Source organism: Fundulus heteroclitus, chromosome 16, assembly GCF_011125445.2.
Source record: "Fundulus heteroclitus isolate FHET01 chromosome 16, MU-UCD_Fhet_4.1, whole genome shotgun sequence".
NCBI classification, from domain to species: Eukaryota; Metazoa; Chordata; class Actinopteri; order Cyprinodontiformes; family Fundulidae; genus Fundulus; species Fundulus heteroclitus.
The window spans coordinates 30,913,497-30,932,826 of record NC_046376.1 but is presented as its reverse complement, the minus strand read 5'-3'; the positions used below and the strand labels follow the sequence as shown (position 1 = coordinate 30,932,826).

Genomic DNA, 19,330 nt, shown 5'->3' with positions numbered 1-19,330 from the left:
CTAAAAAACAGAAGTCTGCACTTGGAAAAGCCTGATCGCTGCATTTCTGGTAATGTCATAATTTCACATGGAAAATAAGGGAAATATGCTTACTACTATTTTATTGCGGTTATTTTTGTGATTGGACTTGCATTCTAAAATATTTTCAAACCAAAGTCTGTTTCTGCAGTTCAGATGGATTTTTTTTAAACAAATATTTATAAAATCAAACGGGTAACTCTATCGTGTTATCAATGTTTATACTGCAATAATAGGAGTTATTTCCGCATTTGTTTAAGGGTTTGTCAGAGTTTCTATTGTTCAAATAAAAATGACAGATTGTAAAGTAATTTGTCTTCAAATTCCATTGAGCTGGTGCAATCATGGCCAGAGTTTTACAATGGACCACATTTCAAATTGACATTTTTGTGGAATACAGTGATACCGTGAGACTCTTATAGCATGAAAATAATATTACCAACACACCTACATATACACTAACGTTCATGTTACATACAGTATATGATGTATAAATGTTTTATTAGAGATAAAGTTTTGTAGCTAAATTGGTTTCGGGCTACATTTCATTGTCCATTGGGAAGAATCGTTTGAACCCAAGCATTTACAATCTGGCTGAATGTTTTGAGATGCTCTTCTAATTCCATATGATGTTCTTTCCTCATGACGCCACCTGTTTTGTGAAGTGCACCAGTCCCTCCTTCAGCAACACGCCCCCACAACCTAATGCTCCCACCCACATACTGGAGTTTTCAGGTTTGAACGCGCCCCCTTTTTCTCTCCAAATGTAAAAACATCCATATGATGGGGTAAAACTTAAATTCCAATTTCATCAGACCACAGGAGATTCCTCTAAAAATAAAGGTATCCATCCCTGAGTGTATTTGCAAGTTGAAGTAATGGCTTCTTCCTCTGAGAGTGGCCTTTCTGCCCATGTTGGTAGAGAACTTGTTCCACTGTGGATGGTCACACTCGCTTACCCTTTTCACCATTTTCACAAGGTCTTTTCACTTTTGCTGTAGCTTTGATACTTATCACAGTGAAACCTGGGCACCTCTAGGACACAGAACCCATCTCCTTCCTGAACCATACCTTGCTCATCAGTTTAAGAGAAGGTTAATGTGGTACCTTCGGACATCTGGGAAAAAATGTTCCCAAAGACTTGTGGATATCCAAAAACACTTCCAGAAGGGGAGCAACATGTTAGGTGTGTTCCCCAACAATACATCCACGCGTGTTCTTCCATTTAACTTCATTGTTGTGAAGCAACCAATCAGAAACTCCACTGGGCTTTCACAAAATGTTTGAAGGCATGGTGAGTGTGTGTAAACTTTGGAATTCTGAAGAAAGGAATAAAACTATATATTTATTATATTATAAATATAACTATATATTTATTCTATAATTAGAATAAACGGTCCCGTGCCTTTTTTACACCGTTTGTGTGTATTTCTCTAGCTTCCTGTAAGCAATAATACTATATAGCTACGTTAAATAAGCACATTTATTAACGCGTTAACAGTAAATAGCCATAAACCACTTGTTACAATCCTCCCACACTAAACGAAGCTGACATGAACTCAGGAGTGTGTAATTACAGCCGGGATAAGCTGCTCTCGCTATCCTCCGCAGACCCGTGACGTAGCTGTGGTCACGTGGCTACCAGGAAGCAGCGTCGTGTTTACCTTGGTGCGCGCACACACCGCGCCATCGGGCATCCTCCGTCTGTCGATGCGATGAAACCAGAGCCGACCTGAGGACAGGAGTCCGCCCTGATCGCCACCTTTCTCCTGGGGATGACCCCGCCGTCCCCTCACTCACCGTCATGGCGTCTTCCGCTTCCACCTGCGTCCCGGACAGCTCCTCAGGTTCGTCCCGCGTCCCCATCGGCCTTCTCATTCAACGTTGTATTTATTTCCGCCGATCTGACCTGCTAAATCGTTCAGGGGGCGGGTATGCTTTGTTTGTGTTTTAGCTTCTATTATGCCGGGTCACTGGAGAACAAGTGAAGAAAAGCTGAAAGGGGCATCCTGCAGATTTTATTATTCAGATTCAGAGGCAGCGCTCAGTGTGATTAGTCTAATCAGGAAATGATAAATGTTAGTTTCTAAACTAATCACAATGGAAACCATCTCTAATTCTTACAAAATGACAAGGTATTTATTTATTTACTTTGGTCATGTTTGTTACACATTGCTGCCCATCTATTTAGAGAATGGCGTCACAGATTGATGGATCATGGATCTATTCTGCTGCTGTGGCTGAGATCAGATGTATCCTTTCAGTAGCTGTACAGGGCTCTTTGCTATTCTGAGTTTCTTTAATCCTGATAATCAGTTTTTAAATTGAATAGTATTTGGCTTAGGGCAAAAAAAAAAAACATATATACTTGTCTTTTTCCCCGCATGTTTGTGGATTATACAAATATATCACAACAGAGGTAGTGTTCTACACATTGATTGGAGTCAACGTGTCATTTCCTAACATCGGTCTGAACGTTAGTTTTACGCCCGTGACATCAGAAAGTTCACTTTCTTTTGAAATTTGGTGTAATGGGTTTATTCTAAAAGGGTATAGTTGTCTTAAGAAAATAACACAATAGTTCATACAGTTACTGTACCTTTTGCAACTGCGTAGAAAAGTGGCCATTTAATGACTATAGGTACACAAGTGTTGTCGCCCATAGCATAAATTGTGTTGCAGCACCACAGCAGTCGCTTACGTGCTCTTGGGTGTGTCCTTACAGGCTCTACACCTGTTTAGGAGTGTTTTCTGCCGATTCTCTCAGCCCCTGTCAGGTTGGACAGGCAGCGTCTGTCAGTACCTATTATTGGGTCTTTTTGGAGACGTTCGATTGTATTTAAGTCCAGCTTCAGGTTGGGATACGCTAGGCTAGGACATTCGCAGACAGGTCCTGATGCCAATCCTTTGTTATCTCGGTTGAGTTCTTCTTTGGCTAGAAGATGCATATCCTTCTTATTTGGATTTCCAGAGCGCTCTGCAGGAGTTTTTTTTTTTTTTTTTAATAATAGTTCTTTGTTTGGCTGTCATCATCTTGTCCTTGCCCAATGTCTGCTGTCATATTAGTCAAATTGGTTGGCGACATTAACAATGGTTGACCTTCAGGATGGTTATTCTCTCTCCATCTTTTAGGGCTGGGTATCATCTAGGATGAGCCGATTCGATACGATTCTCGATACACAGCTCACAATACGATACAATTCTCGATACATAGCTCAGCTTGCTTTGATTCCAATATCGATATTTATTACTTTGAATTAATGCTCAGTGATTCAATCACCAAAATCAGCCAAATATTATGTTTATGTTCTATTTATTGATCACAGACATATTAACAGGAAAATAAAGTGCATTTGCTTCAATGCATTTAACGTGTCACAGAAACCAAAAATGTGCCCAAACATCTGATTTTAGGGACAAAGGAGCTTCTAAAATCCTGTCGGCCGTTCCACAAATTCGTCTCACTTGCTCTCCTTCGCTGTGAACTGTAATGGTTGCGCTGTAATAACGCCCCCTAGAGGTTGGGAGGTATATCGATATTGAAAGCTAGAATATCGATATTAAATCGTTTTAAAAAATATCGATATTAATCTTTATATCGATTTTTATGCACAGCCCTACCATCTTTGAGGTTTTTTGACTCCTGGTCCCCTCTCTGACCCAGACCTTTCCTCTGTGGTTACTCAGATTGATCAGGTGGTCTGATATAAACCTAAAATACGCATCGAAGGCTCGCTTCCTGTATCAGCCAGCTGCTGAAGTTTTTCTTGCCCTCTCAGCCGTTTAATCGTAGAGTCTGAAACATTTACAGTGTTAAGATACAGGTTTGGTGCATATCGTCAACATTGGCTTTAATGACAAACTGATTTGGGGATTGTAATGATTTCTTTGAATGGAATGGTTTTGGCTTAGGGTGTTCTGCAATAAAAATAGTTGCTCACCACAATAACTTTGGTGGTTCTGTCCTGATGCGCTGTCCTCTTTTGTTTTGTTAGTTCTCTCAGAAAAGCAGCGGCTGCTGTCCTCCAAGTCCAGCTATGGGTCTCAGGATGCGCTTGGACGCGGGAGCCACCATCCCACTGGCCTGGTGCACTCTGAGTTCCACCGACAGCTACGGGATAAAGACGAGGAGGAAGAGGAGGAGGCCCTGAGGAGGAAGCTCAAGTACTTCTTCATGAGCCCCTGTGACAAGTATCACGCCAAGGGGCGCAAGCCTTTCAAGCTGGGCCTCCAGCTGCTCAAAATCATCATAGTGACGGTGCAGGTAGGCGCACCATGTGATGTTTTGCTGTGTCCTCAGAGGAGCGTTTTAGTCGTGCCACAGCGTCACTTCTGCAGGTCGTTGTTAGCGCCGTGTCCTGGCTGAGTTGTTTTTCTGTTCGGGTCTGCCTCCCAGTTGGTGCTGTTTGGGCTGAGCAACCAGATGGTCGTGACGTTCAAGGAGGAGAACACGGCGACGTTCAAGCACCTCTTCCTGCAGGGTTACCAGGACAACCTTCCTCAGGCCGTCCACACGCAGTCGGAGCTGAACAGCAGCATCGGCTTTGTCATAGAGCAGGTAGCCCAGCGGTTGCCTGGGGATGAGTCTGAGATACACAGCGCCTTTCAGATGTATTCATACCCCATGGTGACCTCAAGCCGCAATGTATTACATCAGGATTTTAGATGATAAACCAACGCAAAACTGACATATGGTTCTCATATTGTTTTACAAATAAGAATCTGGAAAGTGTGGCATCCATAACTGTTCACCACCCTGAGTTGTAGAGCCACCTTCTCCTGCATTTACAGCTGCGTGTAATTTTCTTTTTCTTTTCTTTTTTTATGCGTAGATCTACCAGCACATCAGGATTTTTTGCATTTTTGCATATTCGTCTTTGCAAAACAGCTCAAGCGCATTGAGATTGGCAGAAAGCATCCGTGAGCAACAGCTTGCACCAGACTGCCTTTTAGCTTTAGGTCTGGGCTTTAACTGGGCCATTCTAGTACATGAATGTGCTGTAGGATAACCACAGACCCGCTCTGCTCATCTTCCCGTTTACTCAGACCATCTCTCCGGTCCCTAAAGTAAAGTGCTTTGAGATGACGTGCTGTGAATTTTCACTATATAGATTAAATTTAATTGAACTTAATTGAAGAAACGCATCCCCGCATCATCATGCTTCCACTACCATGTTTTACCATGGGAAGTGGTGGCAACACACACGTTATGCATGTAGACCTAAAAGTAGTTGTGCTCCTAGATGTCCAAATCTAGAGTTAATGTTTCATAACCTAGCCCTGCTTTAAACCGCTCCTCAACTTTCTCTTTGACCTGTCTTTCTGTGTTCCTTGGTCTTCATGCTGCCGACAGCTTAGAAATATTCTCTGACAAAAACCTCTGAGGACCTTTTGGGGTGTGAATACTTTTTGCCAGGCACTGCAAGCCATTTAAAAACCGAATTACGTGAATTCGGCCTCAACTTTGCTTATTTTCTTGTCCTTCAAAGTACATGGCTCTCCCTCAGAAGGCCCTGGGTCGGTATGCGTATGTGAAGGGCGTCGGTGTAAACGGAAGTGCTCTGTCCCTCTGCCAGAGGTACTATAAGACGGGCACCATCGACCCCGTCAACGACACATTTGATATCGACCCCCATGTTGTCACAGGTGGGAGCGTTTTTTTTTCTTCGTCTGTAGACATTTTAACCAGTGTTGTTTTATATATATGTCTTTATTCAGCACCAGAACCGGCAGCTCTTCCTTCAAATAACTGTTTCCATGGCCCTTGTGGAAATTTTCCCTGCACTGTATGTCACATGATGCTCTGCAACTGTGCCCTGCTTTTAAAAAGACTTATGTGCTGTGAGTGGAAACACATGACCCAGTTTGTTTTCTAAATATATATGTATGCTACAACAAACCAGGGATCTTCCTGGGAGTTGTGTTATTTGCACACATCTGCTGATTCTGCTGCTGTCGCTGGGCCAACGATAAGTTTTGCGATTAAAACGGTGAGGCAAATGGAAAAAAAAAAAAAAAGTCCTGATCCAAAGTGAGCGACTCTGTATTTAAAAGCTTTAAGGAAGTGCAGAAATTTCATGTTGGCTTCATGTGATGTGGAAAAAGACTATCATTTGTGTGGCTCTGAAACAGAACTTCCTCATGTGGCTTTTTTTTTTCTCTGTTCCTTCACGGCTGTTTTCTGGCGTCCTTTTCCAGATTGCATGGGGCTCGATCCAACGGCTGACAGTTCTGCTCCGAGAAACGCCGACTACAAGAATTTCACCCTTCAGTTTTACAAGTTAGTTGTTTTGCCTGTTTAACAATAAAACAATTATAGATTTTTTTTCCTGAAGCCTTAAGCTGTGAAAAATATTTCTCCCCTTTACAGATTCTTTGTTTGTACTTTTGTCACAATCAAATGTTTCAGATTATCAAAAAAATGGATATCAAAGAAAACCAGGTTAAATACTAGATTCTGCTTCCAAATGATGATTTCCTTTATTACAGAGAAAACAACAACACTCCAATCCTACCTGACCCAATGGAGAAAAAGTAATTGTCCCCTAAACCTAATTAGTTGTATTTTACATCACAGTGGAGGAATTTTTGCCTACCGTCTTTCTTTGCCGAATATCTTTTATTCAGGCCGCAGTATCTCATTCAGACTCAAGTCCAGATTCTGACGCAGTCTTTCCAAAAACTTTGCAGTTTTTTTTTTTTTTTTGTTCTTTTGTTTTTCTTGAGCCACTCTTAGGTGGAATTGCTAGTGCAGTCATCGTCCTGCTGCATAACCTAAGTGCTCTTGAGCACAAGATAATGAAAAAAAAATATTCAGACCTTTTTCTGCAAGAAGTATCTGCTTTAGAGCAGAATTCACGGTTCCATCGATGACAGCAAGTCATCCAGATCCTAAAGCAGCTAAGTAGCCCCAGACCCTCACACTGGCTTGACTGTGTGTAGGAGTTTCCTTTTCTGGAATGATGCGTTAGTTTTATGCTACATGTAAAGTTTGCAGAATATTTTCTGAAGGTCAGAAGAGTTTTTGCCTTTGAACTCCCCCAAAGATGTAATGACCTCTCAGTCTCTTTCTTACTGTTCAAACATGGACGCTGACCCAAACTGAGGCAAGTTAGGCCTCCAGGGCTTTAGATGTAGCTCTGGGTTTTTTCTGACATCTTGGATGAGTGCTTGATGCACTCCTGGAGTCATTTTGTTAGGCCGACTACTTCCAGGAAGATTCACCATTGCTCCATGTTTTCTCTATTTGTGGATAATGGTTCTCACTGTGGTTCTCCTGAGTCCCAAAGCCTTAGAAAAAGCTTTGTAGTCGCGGTCGTGGTTCAAAGATGGATCAACCCATGTTCGCAGGCCTCGGTCCGACACGACTGTCCTGGGTTCGAGTCCCAGCCAGTGGACCTTTGCCGCATGTCCCCCCCCTCTACCCTATTTCCTGTCAGCCTACTTTCACATATAGGCAACTAGTGCCACACGAACAGAATAAAAAAAAGAAATAGTTCTGTAAAGCTTCCCAGACTGATAAATATCAGTGGCTGTTTCTCATTTGTTTTTTTTCCCAAACAGCTTGGTGAGTCTGTTAGGTTGCACTCTTATTCAGGGGTCACCACAGCGAGTCATTACAACCTAAATGCAAACTTGGCAGCGGTTTCACCCTGGATAGCCTTCCTGATGAAGCCAGGATTAAACCCTCGGTGCCCCCACCCCTAAGCAGAGATGCAGACTTTGCCTGCTACGCCACAAAGGGACTTTTCCAAACATTTTGGTTAACCCGTCTTAATTCACGGTTTAACAAGGTGCATGATATTCTTCTGATATAGGAGCCCGGTTGGTTTGGTTTGCATGTCTCCCAGAATAAATGAAATCATCATTCTAAAACTGCCTTCCGTTTTACAAAAATTTGCTTTGTTGGGTGTTAAACTTAATTTAAAACAGAAGATGTGAGGGGACAAATACTTCTTCTTAGCATGGTGCTTTTTTGCTCCTGCAGGCTGATCAATGTCACAGTTGATTTCCAGCTGAAGGCCATCAACATTCAGACAATAATCAACAATGAAATCCCCGACTGCTACACCTTTGCTATCACGGTGAGCTTACTTTTCTCCCTAAAACCAGATGAATTATGCTTGATCTTCTTTCTTTATGTAATATAGTAATAATAATATAATAGTAATATCATCTTTATTGTCATTGAAACATACATTACAGCGAAATTTGTTCTCTGCTTTTAACCCATCACCCTTGGGGAGCAGTGGGCTGCCATGTGCGGCACCCAGGAAGGGTTCTGGGGTTGAGGGTCTTGCTCAGGGACCCAGAGTGCAGGCGCTGGGGATCAAACCGAGTACTTGCATCCTTCTCTGAGTGCAAGCGTGCTGCTCTAACCACTCGGCCACGAGTTTTACTCGTTATTTATTTTTGACTTGACATGCAGAAGGAATTTAATAAAATGGCATAACCATTGCAGAAGACTTTTCTCAAAAGAAGCTAAAGTGAGAAAAGAGTTTATAAGCTGATAAACCTCTTAGCAGCTGCCATCTTCCTAAAAGCATGCAGGGTGCTGGATGAAGCAGCAGTGGCTCTGATGCATGACATCAGTCAAGGTCTTGCAGAACTACTTAACCTAACTTGCTCTTCTGCAGCAGCATTGAGGGAAAGTAAAGAAGCAGACTTGCTGCCGTAGACAGTTGGCTCCGTCAGCTAACGAACGGACGAAGCCTCCAGTCATCGACACGCTGCTGCGTTGCAGGACTGCACCGACATAAATGGGTTCTAATTTGGGGACACAACATCACACATGAACCATTCATCAACAGCCCACCCCTCCTGTCAGCGTTTGTGCCGCAGACTGTGTTCCCTATGAAATGTCAACTCCACAGGTCCCGATGGATCTCAATAATCAACTCTACAGGGTTAATCTGGTCGGTCATTTGGTATGGCTGTGGTGAAATGCTGATCAGCTGAAATTAATCTGAATGGAGTTAAGTGTTAAAAGTGTTTAAAAAATGTAGTTGGTACCTCTCTCATTAAGCATAAATGCACATTAGACGGACCAGTGTGAGAGAGGCCAAGTCCAACGGCCTCACTCTCAGACGGGCCACAGTAGTTTATGCTAAAACAGTTGTTTGAACCTTAAAACCAAAGCCATCTTTGCATTGCACACCTAATCACACCGGAATAAAGGATTTATTTACACGGGAAACAGAGGTAGAATGTGTTCCCAACTATTGAGCTTTTACAGTGACAGCCTAATACAGCGGAAGACAAGAATAAACCAAGGAATTAAACACAAAGGAATTAACTAAATATGGTGAGACCCATAGACCTCGACGCCAAGGACATTATCCAAATCCAAAAGAACGTTATGATAAATGAAGGCACCAGGAGAGTTATCTACGGCTGCTACGATATTAACAGAGCTTCCTTTGGAAAATCCTGAGAGTTTACAAAAGTCTCAGCTTACCGGAGGGAAGCGGGACAGGTACAGTTGGTCCAGCCAAGAAGGGCTGAGATCTGCCAATGAATGAACCGTTATCCTAAACAGCGGATTCACCCGCTTCTGTTTGCGCTCTCAGATCGTCTTCGATAACAAGGCTCACAGCGGCAAAGTCCAGATCTTCCTGCAGAACCAGGCCTCCATTAAGGAGTGTAAAGACCCAAACGTGTCCGGACACGGTGAGTCCCAGCAGGATTGGTTCCAAACCGATCTGCCACTTTTTTTTCTTTTTTTATAACAATTTTAAAAAGCTTTATTTCCTCTCATTTCTGTCGTCCACCACCAGCGGAGAGCTACGCAAGAGAGTTCTTCGATGTGGTGGTGGCCACCGTCTGCCTGCTGTCGCTGGCGCTCTGTGGCCGCTCCATCCTCAGAGGAATCCTCCTCCAACACGTAGGGGACAAAATCCAACCAACGCTTCTGTACTTTTCTTTATCCTGATGCCTGACTGTTTTTATCTCAGTAGTAGGACATTAAATCAGATAGATACTTTTTCACCGTTGGGACGTGGATCATGGGAAAAGCCCAGGAAAAGGAATGTAGTCCATGTAAATAGATAGTTTTTGTGCTTCTTATTTGAAGACAATAGCAAACAAAGCGGCGATCCACTCATGGCGCTGTTGCTCAGTCGGGTCATATGTACGTATAGGTCTTCACCTGAGGCCTTTCTCTGCAGCGTGGGCAATCCTGATCCTGTCGCCTCTCCTCACCCAGGAATATGTGCAGTTCTTCAAACACAAGCTGGACCGCGCCGTGAGCTGGGGGGACAGAATGGAGTTCATCAACAGCTGGTATATCCTGCTCATCGTCAGTGACATGTTCACCATCGTCGGCAGCTTCATCAAAATTGGGATAGAGTCCAAGGTAGCTTCAGCGCGCGGTCGGGAAGACTCGGTGTCCCTGCATGCTCTAGAACCGTCTGGAGCTTAATTCAGCCTTTGATATGGATGAGAATGAAAAGAAACAAAAAAAAACGAGCTTAGAAAAATATTTGCATTTCCAGATTTTATTACCTAGTTAATTCTGTTGTATCCACCCATTTATTCATCTATTTATTCATCCACCCCAACCAACCAGCCATCCATCCAATCTTTGGTATTTCTACTCTTAAAATTGCTAACATAAAGGACTGACAAATCTTAAAGTTTGAGTTTTGAAAGGCAGAGAATTTTGATTAAGAAATTATATCCCAATCCTAAACATTACTTTCCTCTCTCCACGTGTTATGAAAGAGTCCCCCTTTTTGCTAACGTAGAAATGCTTCTGTCCCGAATAACGTTGTCATTTATTTTCCGATTAATTCTGAGCTCTTGTGGCGCAGACTTTGTCATCGTATGACGTGTGCGGCATCCTACTGGGAACATCCACCCTGCTGGTGTGGGTGGGAGTCATCCGCTACTTCAGCTTCTTTCAGAAATACAATGTAAGGGAAAGTTTTCCTCTGCAGGAATATTTTCACCGCAGCCTTTCTGTTGGTTTTCATGCTGATTAAGTTCTTCCCATTTTGCCACAGATCCTGATCGTGACTCTAAGAGCTGCTTTTCCCAATGTCATCCGCTTCTGCTGCTGTGTGGCCGTTATTTATTTGGGATACTGCTTCTGTGGATGGATCGTCTTGGGACCCTACCATACCAAGGTACAGATAAAATGTCCCAAAGCATCAACATTTCTATTTCTATTCATGCATTATTCTAAGAAAATAGTTGATAGGAAATATCAATTACCGACTGCTGGGAGTGTCATTTGATGCATTTTGTATCCTGTTCTAAAGGTCCTTTTACAAATGCTAGAGCAACGACAAACAATTGTGTCTGAAGTTCCCAAAATAAAAGTTCCTCTATTAAAGGGCGTATATCATCATTTTCACTGGTTTTTCCTCTCTGTGGTGTCTGGGCTTGTAGCTCACAGTAGTTCAATTTGTTTATATGTCGTCAGTCAAGAAATCTGCAGAAAACTGTGGAAGAAAGAACAAGAGCAGAAGAAAGCTTAAGAGTTCTGTTGAAAGTTGCCGGAAAGTGATGATGTTCTGTTGGTAACACTGACGACAACGGCCACCCAAGACAAAATTACTGATTGCATCTGTGTGCCGATTAGTCCGGTGGGGAGGGGAACATCAGGAGAAATGTCGTCTGCCAGGTAGCTCCTTGGAGACCTAACAGACCGACACTCCTAGCAAGGATTTAAAAGCTGCAAGCCTAGTCTGCCTCGAATTTACCTGTATCCCCATGTCTCTAATATGAAAGAACACCACCAGTCACGGCACTACAGTAAATTACAGTATATGTCACCTTGCCCTAAAAAGTTACTTCAAGCTAATGCTATATGTGGCGGTTGAAAGGACGGTTGAAAAACCGATGTTCACGTTGAAGTTAGCTGCTCTCTCCGTCATTTAGCTCTGAGAAGAACCTGTCGCAGCTGCTGCTATTTATGGTGTGTGTCCATAAAACAGAAAAGTTTTGGGAGATTGGTTATTAACTATGTGATATCATAATCCATGAGTGTCAGCAGAGGTTGGTTAAACATGTATAATCTGAGGAACTTTAGGCCTATAAATATCAGCTGTCAAACCATTGGATGCTGGCTCCCCTGGAGCAATCCCAGGTCGCCCTGGTATGAGCTGTGTTGTGTCCTCATCCCTGAGTCTTGGATTTTTCCTTCCCTTAAACCAAAGCCCCTAATCGTTCCATAACCACGGGACAACAAGTGTTTTCCACAGTCAGACTGTTTTCTGGCAGATATGGAGAAATCTGCCCACTACAGCACACTTTCTCCCCTCCCTTTTCCAGTGTTGCAGACGTTTAGGGAAAGTAAGAGTACTCACTCTTCTTTCTTTCTTTTTTTTTTTTTTTTTTGCCAAAATGGCAATACGTTCATATTACACGGACAAACAGGGGTGAAAGTAAGCCAGTATGGTCTGCCTGCAATAAAGCCCCCATTCAGAACCAGTCACAGCTGCATGTAAGGTCAGAAAATAGATCCACTTGTAATCTGTTTATACGTTGCCTTTTTAATTCATGCAGAATGGTTTCTGAACTCTGAGTCAGGGGCTTTATTCAGCAGCCAGCCTTCAACACGTGTACCACTCTGTTTAATGTCTTTCCGCTCGTAGCACAATATTCCTATTAAAATGAATGGGAGAGTAAGTATTTGTGTTTCATATTAGTTTGTTACATTTTAAGGACATAGTAGTGGTCATGACCCGAGAGTTTACTTAGCAGTACTTGAGTACGCATGCGTGGCTTCTTCTGGGACACAGAGATTCTGATGCGCTTGATTTTAAGCTCAGTCTGTTTTTTGTTTTTTTTATACAACTGACCCACAGATGTCATATAACGGCACTTGCATTGAGACGGAACGAAAAATAAATGACAAAAAATGGCAAAAAATAAATAAATTACACACGTTCCTGTGGTTGGCTGAAACACTTTAAAGGTATTTAAATGCCTGTCATCTACAGACATCTACAGACTTTAAAAGCAGGGAAAAACATGATGAAAATGTGAAATATTTTAATTTAAACCAAAAATAAATTAATACTTGATTACAATGCAGAGAAAAATAACTTATTTCTTCAAAAGAAATGACACTGAAAGGTTCCCCCAAGGGTCAGGGTGGGCAGGGTCAGAGTGAGGAGGGAAGTTCCACAAAAATGGCAAAAAAAAAAGAGATAAAATACGGAAGAGAAAGTTGAGAAAAAAACTATTTTCAGTTCATAACAATTGGCAGAAATAGTTGTTCCTAGCAACATGTTATCATTTATGGATGGTCGACCATTTCTGTTTCATACTTCCAAGTTTTCTGAACATGCTGAAAGTTGCGCTGTAACACGGATTGTTCGTCTACAGTTTCGCTCCCTGTCCACGGTGTCCGAGTGTCTGTTTTCGCTCATCAATGGCGACGACATGTTTGTGACATTTGCTGAGATGGAGCAAAGCAGCACACTGGTGTGGATCTTCAGCCAGGTCTACCTGTACACCTTCATCTCCCTGTTCATCTACATGGTGCTGTCTCTCTTCATCGCCCTCATAACCGGAGCCTACGACACCATCATGGTACGCTCTCTGCCTTTGCTCAGCTATGGATTGAGCATCTCTTATTGATAAGGACACAATTGTTGGTACCCCTCTGTTAATCTTAGAAAATCCCACAATTTGAAACTGTTAATAATGAATAGAAATGACAGAAAATCACCCAATAAAATTAGACATCGCTTTTAAATTGTGGTTCGACAGAATCATTTAAAATAAAAGCTAATGAAAAGGGACTGAACAAAAGTGATGGCACCCTTAGAAAAGATTGAAAATAATTTGACAAGAGGGACATGTTGAACTGAGGTGTGTCGTCTAATTAGCACTACAGACGTCTTTAAGCTCATAACCAGTCAGTCTGTCCATTTAAAGGGTCACTGCGCTGTTAAGTGATGTGGTGTGGACCACACTGAACATGGATCACACGAAGCGAAGGAGAGAGTTGTCTCAGGAGATCAGAAGGATAATTAGAGACAAGCTTGTTAAAGGTAAAGGCTATAAGACCGTCCCAAAGCAGCTTCATGCTCCTGTGACTACAGCTGCACTTATTATTCAGAGGTGTAAGGTCCACGTCCTCCCTGGACGTTTCTGCAGCAGGAAAACAGATGACGGTGACCATTGTGGGATATTCTTTGATTAATAGAGGGGCGCAAACAATGTTATCCAAGACTATGACTCAGTATTTGCAAACAGAGAAAAAAAATGTTTTTTCCCCAGCAGATCAATTCAACGTTATTGGAATTATCTGTACCAACATAGTATTTTTAACATCTTCAGCTTTGTTTTCTTCCTGCAGGCCCAGACAACAGAGCAGGCTCCCCAGACGGACCTGCACGCTTTCATCGCACAGTGCACAGACACGCCCAGTTCTGGCAAATTCCGCGGGCCCGAGGGGTCGTCATGCTCCTTCCTCTGCTGCTGCGAATGGTGAGGAGGAGGAGGGCCAAGTGGGAACACAAAAAAAGGCAGTAAACAGCATCTGCTTCAAAAAAGGCAATAGACTTTTACATATTTTGGCCTTTATCTTCAAACACCCACATTTCCACTCCACTGACAGCTGCGCTCCTTTCTCCAGACACTCAGCAGGGATGGTGAAAAGCTGGCAGAGTGAACCGGCTGACCTTTTGTCCTCCGGTGCCTGCGTTTTGGGTTTTGCATTGAAATTTGTTCTGGAGCAGCAGATTGCTCTGCACAGTTGCAAGTCCAATTACCTGCCTCCCTTCTTGTAGTGTATGAATAATTTATTGCCTCTGTCTCAGCTTTGTGGGGCTTAGATGGCCAAACTCGTAATGCCAGTCAACATTAATGCATTGCTTCAGACTGAAAATGGGGTCCAACAAGTCAAATCAGGGCGGCTTTATGCTTTAGTAATATACAGTGGACATGTTTAATTATTATTTTTTACTTCTCTATTTAGCTGGATACATTTGAGCTGCTAGAATTTTTTAAATAAACATAATTTTACAAGACTGTCAGACAAAAAAAAACACTTGCTATTATTTTGATGCTTGAAGTCATTAGCTTGTTGTTAATTTCTTGATTAGGAGTGTTCTTCTACCCCAGATTAATTTCCTCCTTTTTGTTCAGATCCAGAGTGGCTAGATGACAGCTGCATGTAGAAGAACAAGCCCTGGAGGAAACCTTTTTATTCATCTGTATGTATGAAGAGCCTGGTGATTGGGCCTACATTTATGGCTAAATAGAACATTTTATTTCCTGTTTCTTCATGATAAGCTAGGAGACTTTAATTTTATTTCAGGAAAAGGTAATTTATTTTAAAGTCTATTCATGCTAATTATTTACTGAAGCAACTGCTACACTTAACAAACCACTTCGAAACTGACCTTGTGGAGTCTTCTGTTGTTCTGTTGTCTGTTTTATTTTGTGAACTTGTTTAATGAATTGAAAATGCCATCTTTTTATTTTGTTATAACACCATGGGTGCTTGGCATTTCACCATTTTATTCCTTGTATTTCATTTCGTACCTTAGTTTTTTTCATTGGATGTGAAATGACCGTGGACCCATTCCCACTTTGGTAGTCATTTTTTGTAACTGTTTGAAAACCTTTTATTTAAAGTAATTTTTATATAATCTACTTATAGAAAACTGGGAAGAAATGTGGTCAGAACATTCTTAAAAAAAAAAAAACACTGCTTGGGCTTTCTTTACTTATTATTTCTATCAGACATCAACATCTGTTATATTTCACAGGAGTCAAATTTCCCTACTGAGGATAAAAGCTAATGGGGAACAGGCTATAATTCAACATTTTTAGAAAAGAACGTACAATATAATTCAATTATACATCTATTACAGTATTTTTGACAATTTCTTTTTAGAATTGATGAAAATACTACAACTACAGCTATGTAATGGCTTAAGTTCATGGATAACATGGTAATGGCTTTAGGTTGATGGATAACAACTGGTCCAATGGAGAAATGAAATGTAGATAAAGCTGGAGCCCATCCTCAGACATGGTCACACACCCTGAGGAATCCTTGTCGGTTACGCCAGATTGTTACGCGTTAGCTAAGCAAGGCTATACTTCGTTTCAGGCAAATAGCTGTTTATTGGTTCTTTAATTTAAAAATGTAACAAACAAAACAAGCGGTAATGGTCTTATAGTTAGAGCAGGGCTCTTGTGTCCTGGGACGGCCTTAAGTTCTCCGGTTCGAATCCCACAGACTGCCGTTCTTTGTCCCTAATCAAGACCTTTAGCCCCAGAATGCTCTTCCGGGTGCCGCGCAGTGGCAGCCCTCTGCTTCCTGTGGGATGTGTTAGACATAGTGTAAGATTTCTTGGAATGTACTAAAGTTGCCTTGACGACTAAAATAAAAAAGAATAAAGAAAAGGAAATTAATGAAAAAGCTAAGCTAATTTGTTTCTCGCAGCCTGAACCCCTTGACAAACACTAGCTAGCAGTTAGCATGTGTTAGCTCGGTCAAATAAAAATCATCTGCAGATGATTTTTATTCTTTTCTCTTTTTTGGCATATTTTGTGATATTTAAAAAAAAAAAAACAGGACTAAACAAGTTACTGTCTTAGCTCAATTTATTTTATATTCTATATTCATGAGTAGAAAGACCTCAACCAACATGCACCCTTTTTAAGAAAACATATAGCCATGCTAGTTTTGTATTTGTCACCTGTTTCTTTGATTGTTATTGGTACAACTATAATTTGCAAAAACTATTTGTTATTGTACATGTATTAAACAAATGCCATTAATTTACGGAACTTGCACAAACCTAAGAAAGGGATTTTATTCCAGCATATTTTTTTTCTGGCTGTGGGCATTTTTGGGCTTTTCAGGTGTAATGATTAAAAATGTACAGTTACAAAAGGGAAATCTTTTTTTAATTGTTATCTGTGGCTGTCTAACACCTAAATGATGTTGTGTTGCTTAATTTAATTTAAATGCGTTGCATAAAGTCTTATGCACACCCCCTCGCATCAGAAAAATGTGTTCTTTTACTCAAGAACGAGATCAACAGAAAGTCAAGTACAGAACCGTTGAGAAGACCTCATACATCCCTCCTACCACAGCATTTATATATTATTTATATAATATAAAACAAACCAGGGTTACGAGAAACAGCATGATGTAGTGTTCTTTCTGCCTCCTTGGGAGAGAGAACACATTTTTCTGTTCATGCTGAGTATGTATGGCCAATACATAACAACGGTGAAGTTTTAGAGTTGATATTTATCAATCTGAAACAAATAAAACAATTTAATTTAAGCTAGTTTATCTGATAGCATTAGCCTTGGCCAACATTAGCTAGAATTTACAATGTGTTTAGTCCTTGAAGCTTTGGAATTGTCTGTGGGTTTATTCTCCTTTTTGCACATCTTTCTTAGAGAAAGCTGCCTGTCTTAACTCCGTTTTGATCAAATCTGTATTTTTGCCATATTGGGATTTAATGTAGGTAGCTTTGATTATTCTGTCATTCTTGTTTTGTGTCAGATTTGTGATAGCTATTTATTTTATCTGTATCTGTGTAATATAACCTCTGCATACTTACGGTACTTATTCTCCCCTGTGGTCCTTTAAAAAACATGATTTTCGTAAATGTCTGAAAGTGTAGTGTCATCCCAGCGTTTTTTATTTGCTTTGGCATTTGAAGTTGTTACTGCTTTTGGACACTTTAATTTAAATGTCTTAGAAATGTTTCCAATCACAAAAAAGAGATTTATTGTTTTTCATCTTAAATATTAGTTGATTAATTTACCATGGTGCACCAGAGTAGTGCACAACCGACCCAAGTGTTATAAATGTAATGTAGCAGCTAGTTTGTGCTTTAAAGTTATAGGAAGGCTCTTTGATATCGCTTTGGTTAATGATGGCAGCCACTGCTCAACCTGTTTGTTTGCATGCACTTCTGCTATTTTGATTTTTACTGCACTCTAAAAAGAAAACAATAACTAAAATGAAAACATTTAGTATGGAGCTTTTATAGGACTATAACTCACTTTTCTGTGCAGATGCTGTCTTAATTATGAGCGCACATTTTGATTAAATAAACTTTAAAGACAAACTGTGAACTGCTGTTGTTCGCCTTTTATTTACCATTTGAGTGATCATTTCACATACCTTTAAGAAACCTCTTATTACAGAGCTTTAAGCTTAGGTGAGTTTCAGAGCGTAAAATCCATAGGCATTGATTTAACAGTGGTGGCACTTGGACATCTAGTGGTGGTAGTCAGTTTAGGTATCAGATGTTTACGAGATTAAATATGACACAATTTAGACATCATATAGAGCTAAGGAGCCCAAGCAGTCAAACACTGGAGTGGTAAAAGCATATCCAAAACCCAATTTAACCTTGTAGTAGTTGGAATTTGGAAAGCTGGTTGGATTTGCCAGTTGTATGCAGCGATTACGCTAACAGCCAGCTTACCAGCTTCATCCAACATATTCACATGGTCTTTTGCTTTTGTTATTGGGTCGGTGTGCACATTTTGGACCAAAAGCATTGGGACACAAAACCCGTCTCCTTCCTGAGCAGTATGATGACTGGACAGTCCCATGGTGTTTGTACTCACATATAATTGAACAGATGAGCGTGGCACCGTCAGGCATTTAGAAATTGCACCCAAGGATGAACCAGACTTGAGCAAGTTCTCAATTCTCTTCCTGATATCTCAGCTGATTATTTTTAACTTCCCCATTATGTCCCACAAAGAAGCGGCGGCTCCATCCGAATACCTCTGAATATATCCCATAGCCCCTGCTCCTAGCTCCTGTTCAATGACCGTTCAAGGGGTCAACAGTAAGAGCAGTATCGCAGGTAGGAAAGGAGCTTCATATTGCTGTGCCGATTTCAGACAGCCCTTTACTCAGGACATCATTAAGTGATGGAAACGTACATGGATGATGCTAGGTAAATCCTCCGTTTCATACCTTCTTTCTTACTGACTATACTATTTGGATGGCACTTACTATGGCGACCGCCAACACATTTGCACTTTGCTAAGGAGTCCTTACCCAATAGTATAGTGACAACTCAAAAGGGACATTAGCTATATATATATATATATATATATATATATATATATATATATATATATATATATATATATATATATGTATGTGTGTATATATATATATATATATATATATATATATATATATATATATATATATATATGTGTATATATATATATCCTCCTTCATTATGAATCAACAAGGAAAAAGATTCAAATGGCAGTTTGTTCAGTGAGGAGGAGGAAGTCAGAAGAAATGTTCTCTAAGAGCAGTAGCTAGGATACCAAATAAAGCCAGTCT

At 40.9% G+C, this 19,330-nt stretch overlaps 1 protein-coding gene across 2 annotated transcripts; it reads left to right on the top strand.

Annotated features, from left to right (window-relative positions):
* The first annotated feature begins 1,612 nt into the window (after positions 1 to 1,612).
* mcoln1b (mucolipin 1b) lies at positions 1,613 to 18,087 on the top strand. Of its 2 annotated transcripts, XM_036148436.1 has the most exons (14): positions 1,614 to 1,865; positions 4,014 to 4,282; positions 4,415 to 4,576; positions 5,508 to 5,664; positions 6,217 to 6,298; positions 8,006 to 8,102; positions 9,588 to 9,687; positions 9,795 to 9,901; positions 10,223 to 10,372; positions 10,830 to 10,931; positions 11,022 to 11,144; positions 13,354 to 13,560; positions 14,333 to 14,463; positions 15,124 to 18,087. In XM_036148436.1, coding segments are annotated over exons 1-14 (1,731 nt in total). In that variant the 5' UTR covers positions 1,614 to 1,822; the 3' UTR covers positions 15,125 to 18,087. The 2 variants fall into 2 exon arrangements, with proteins under 2 accessions (XP_036004330.1, XP_036004329.1); XM_036148437.1 differs by lacking the exon at positions 15,124 to 18,087 and having other exon boundaries at positions 1,613 to 1,865; positions 4,023 to 4,282; positions 14,333 to 14,467.
* Positions 18,088 to 19,330: the final 1,243 nt, after the last annotated feature.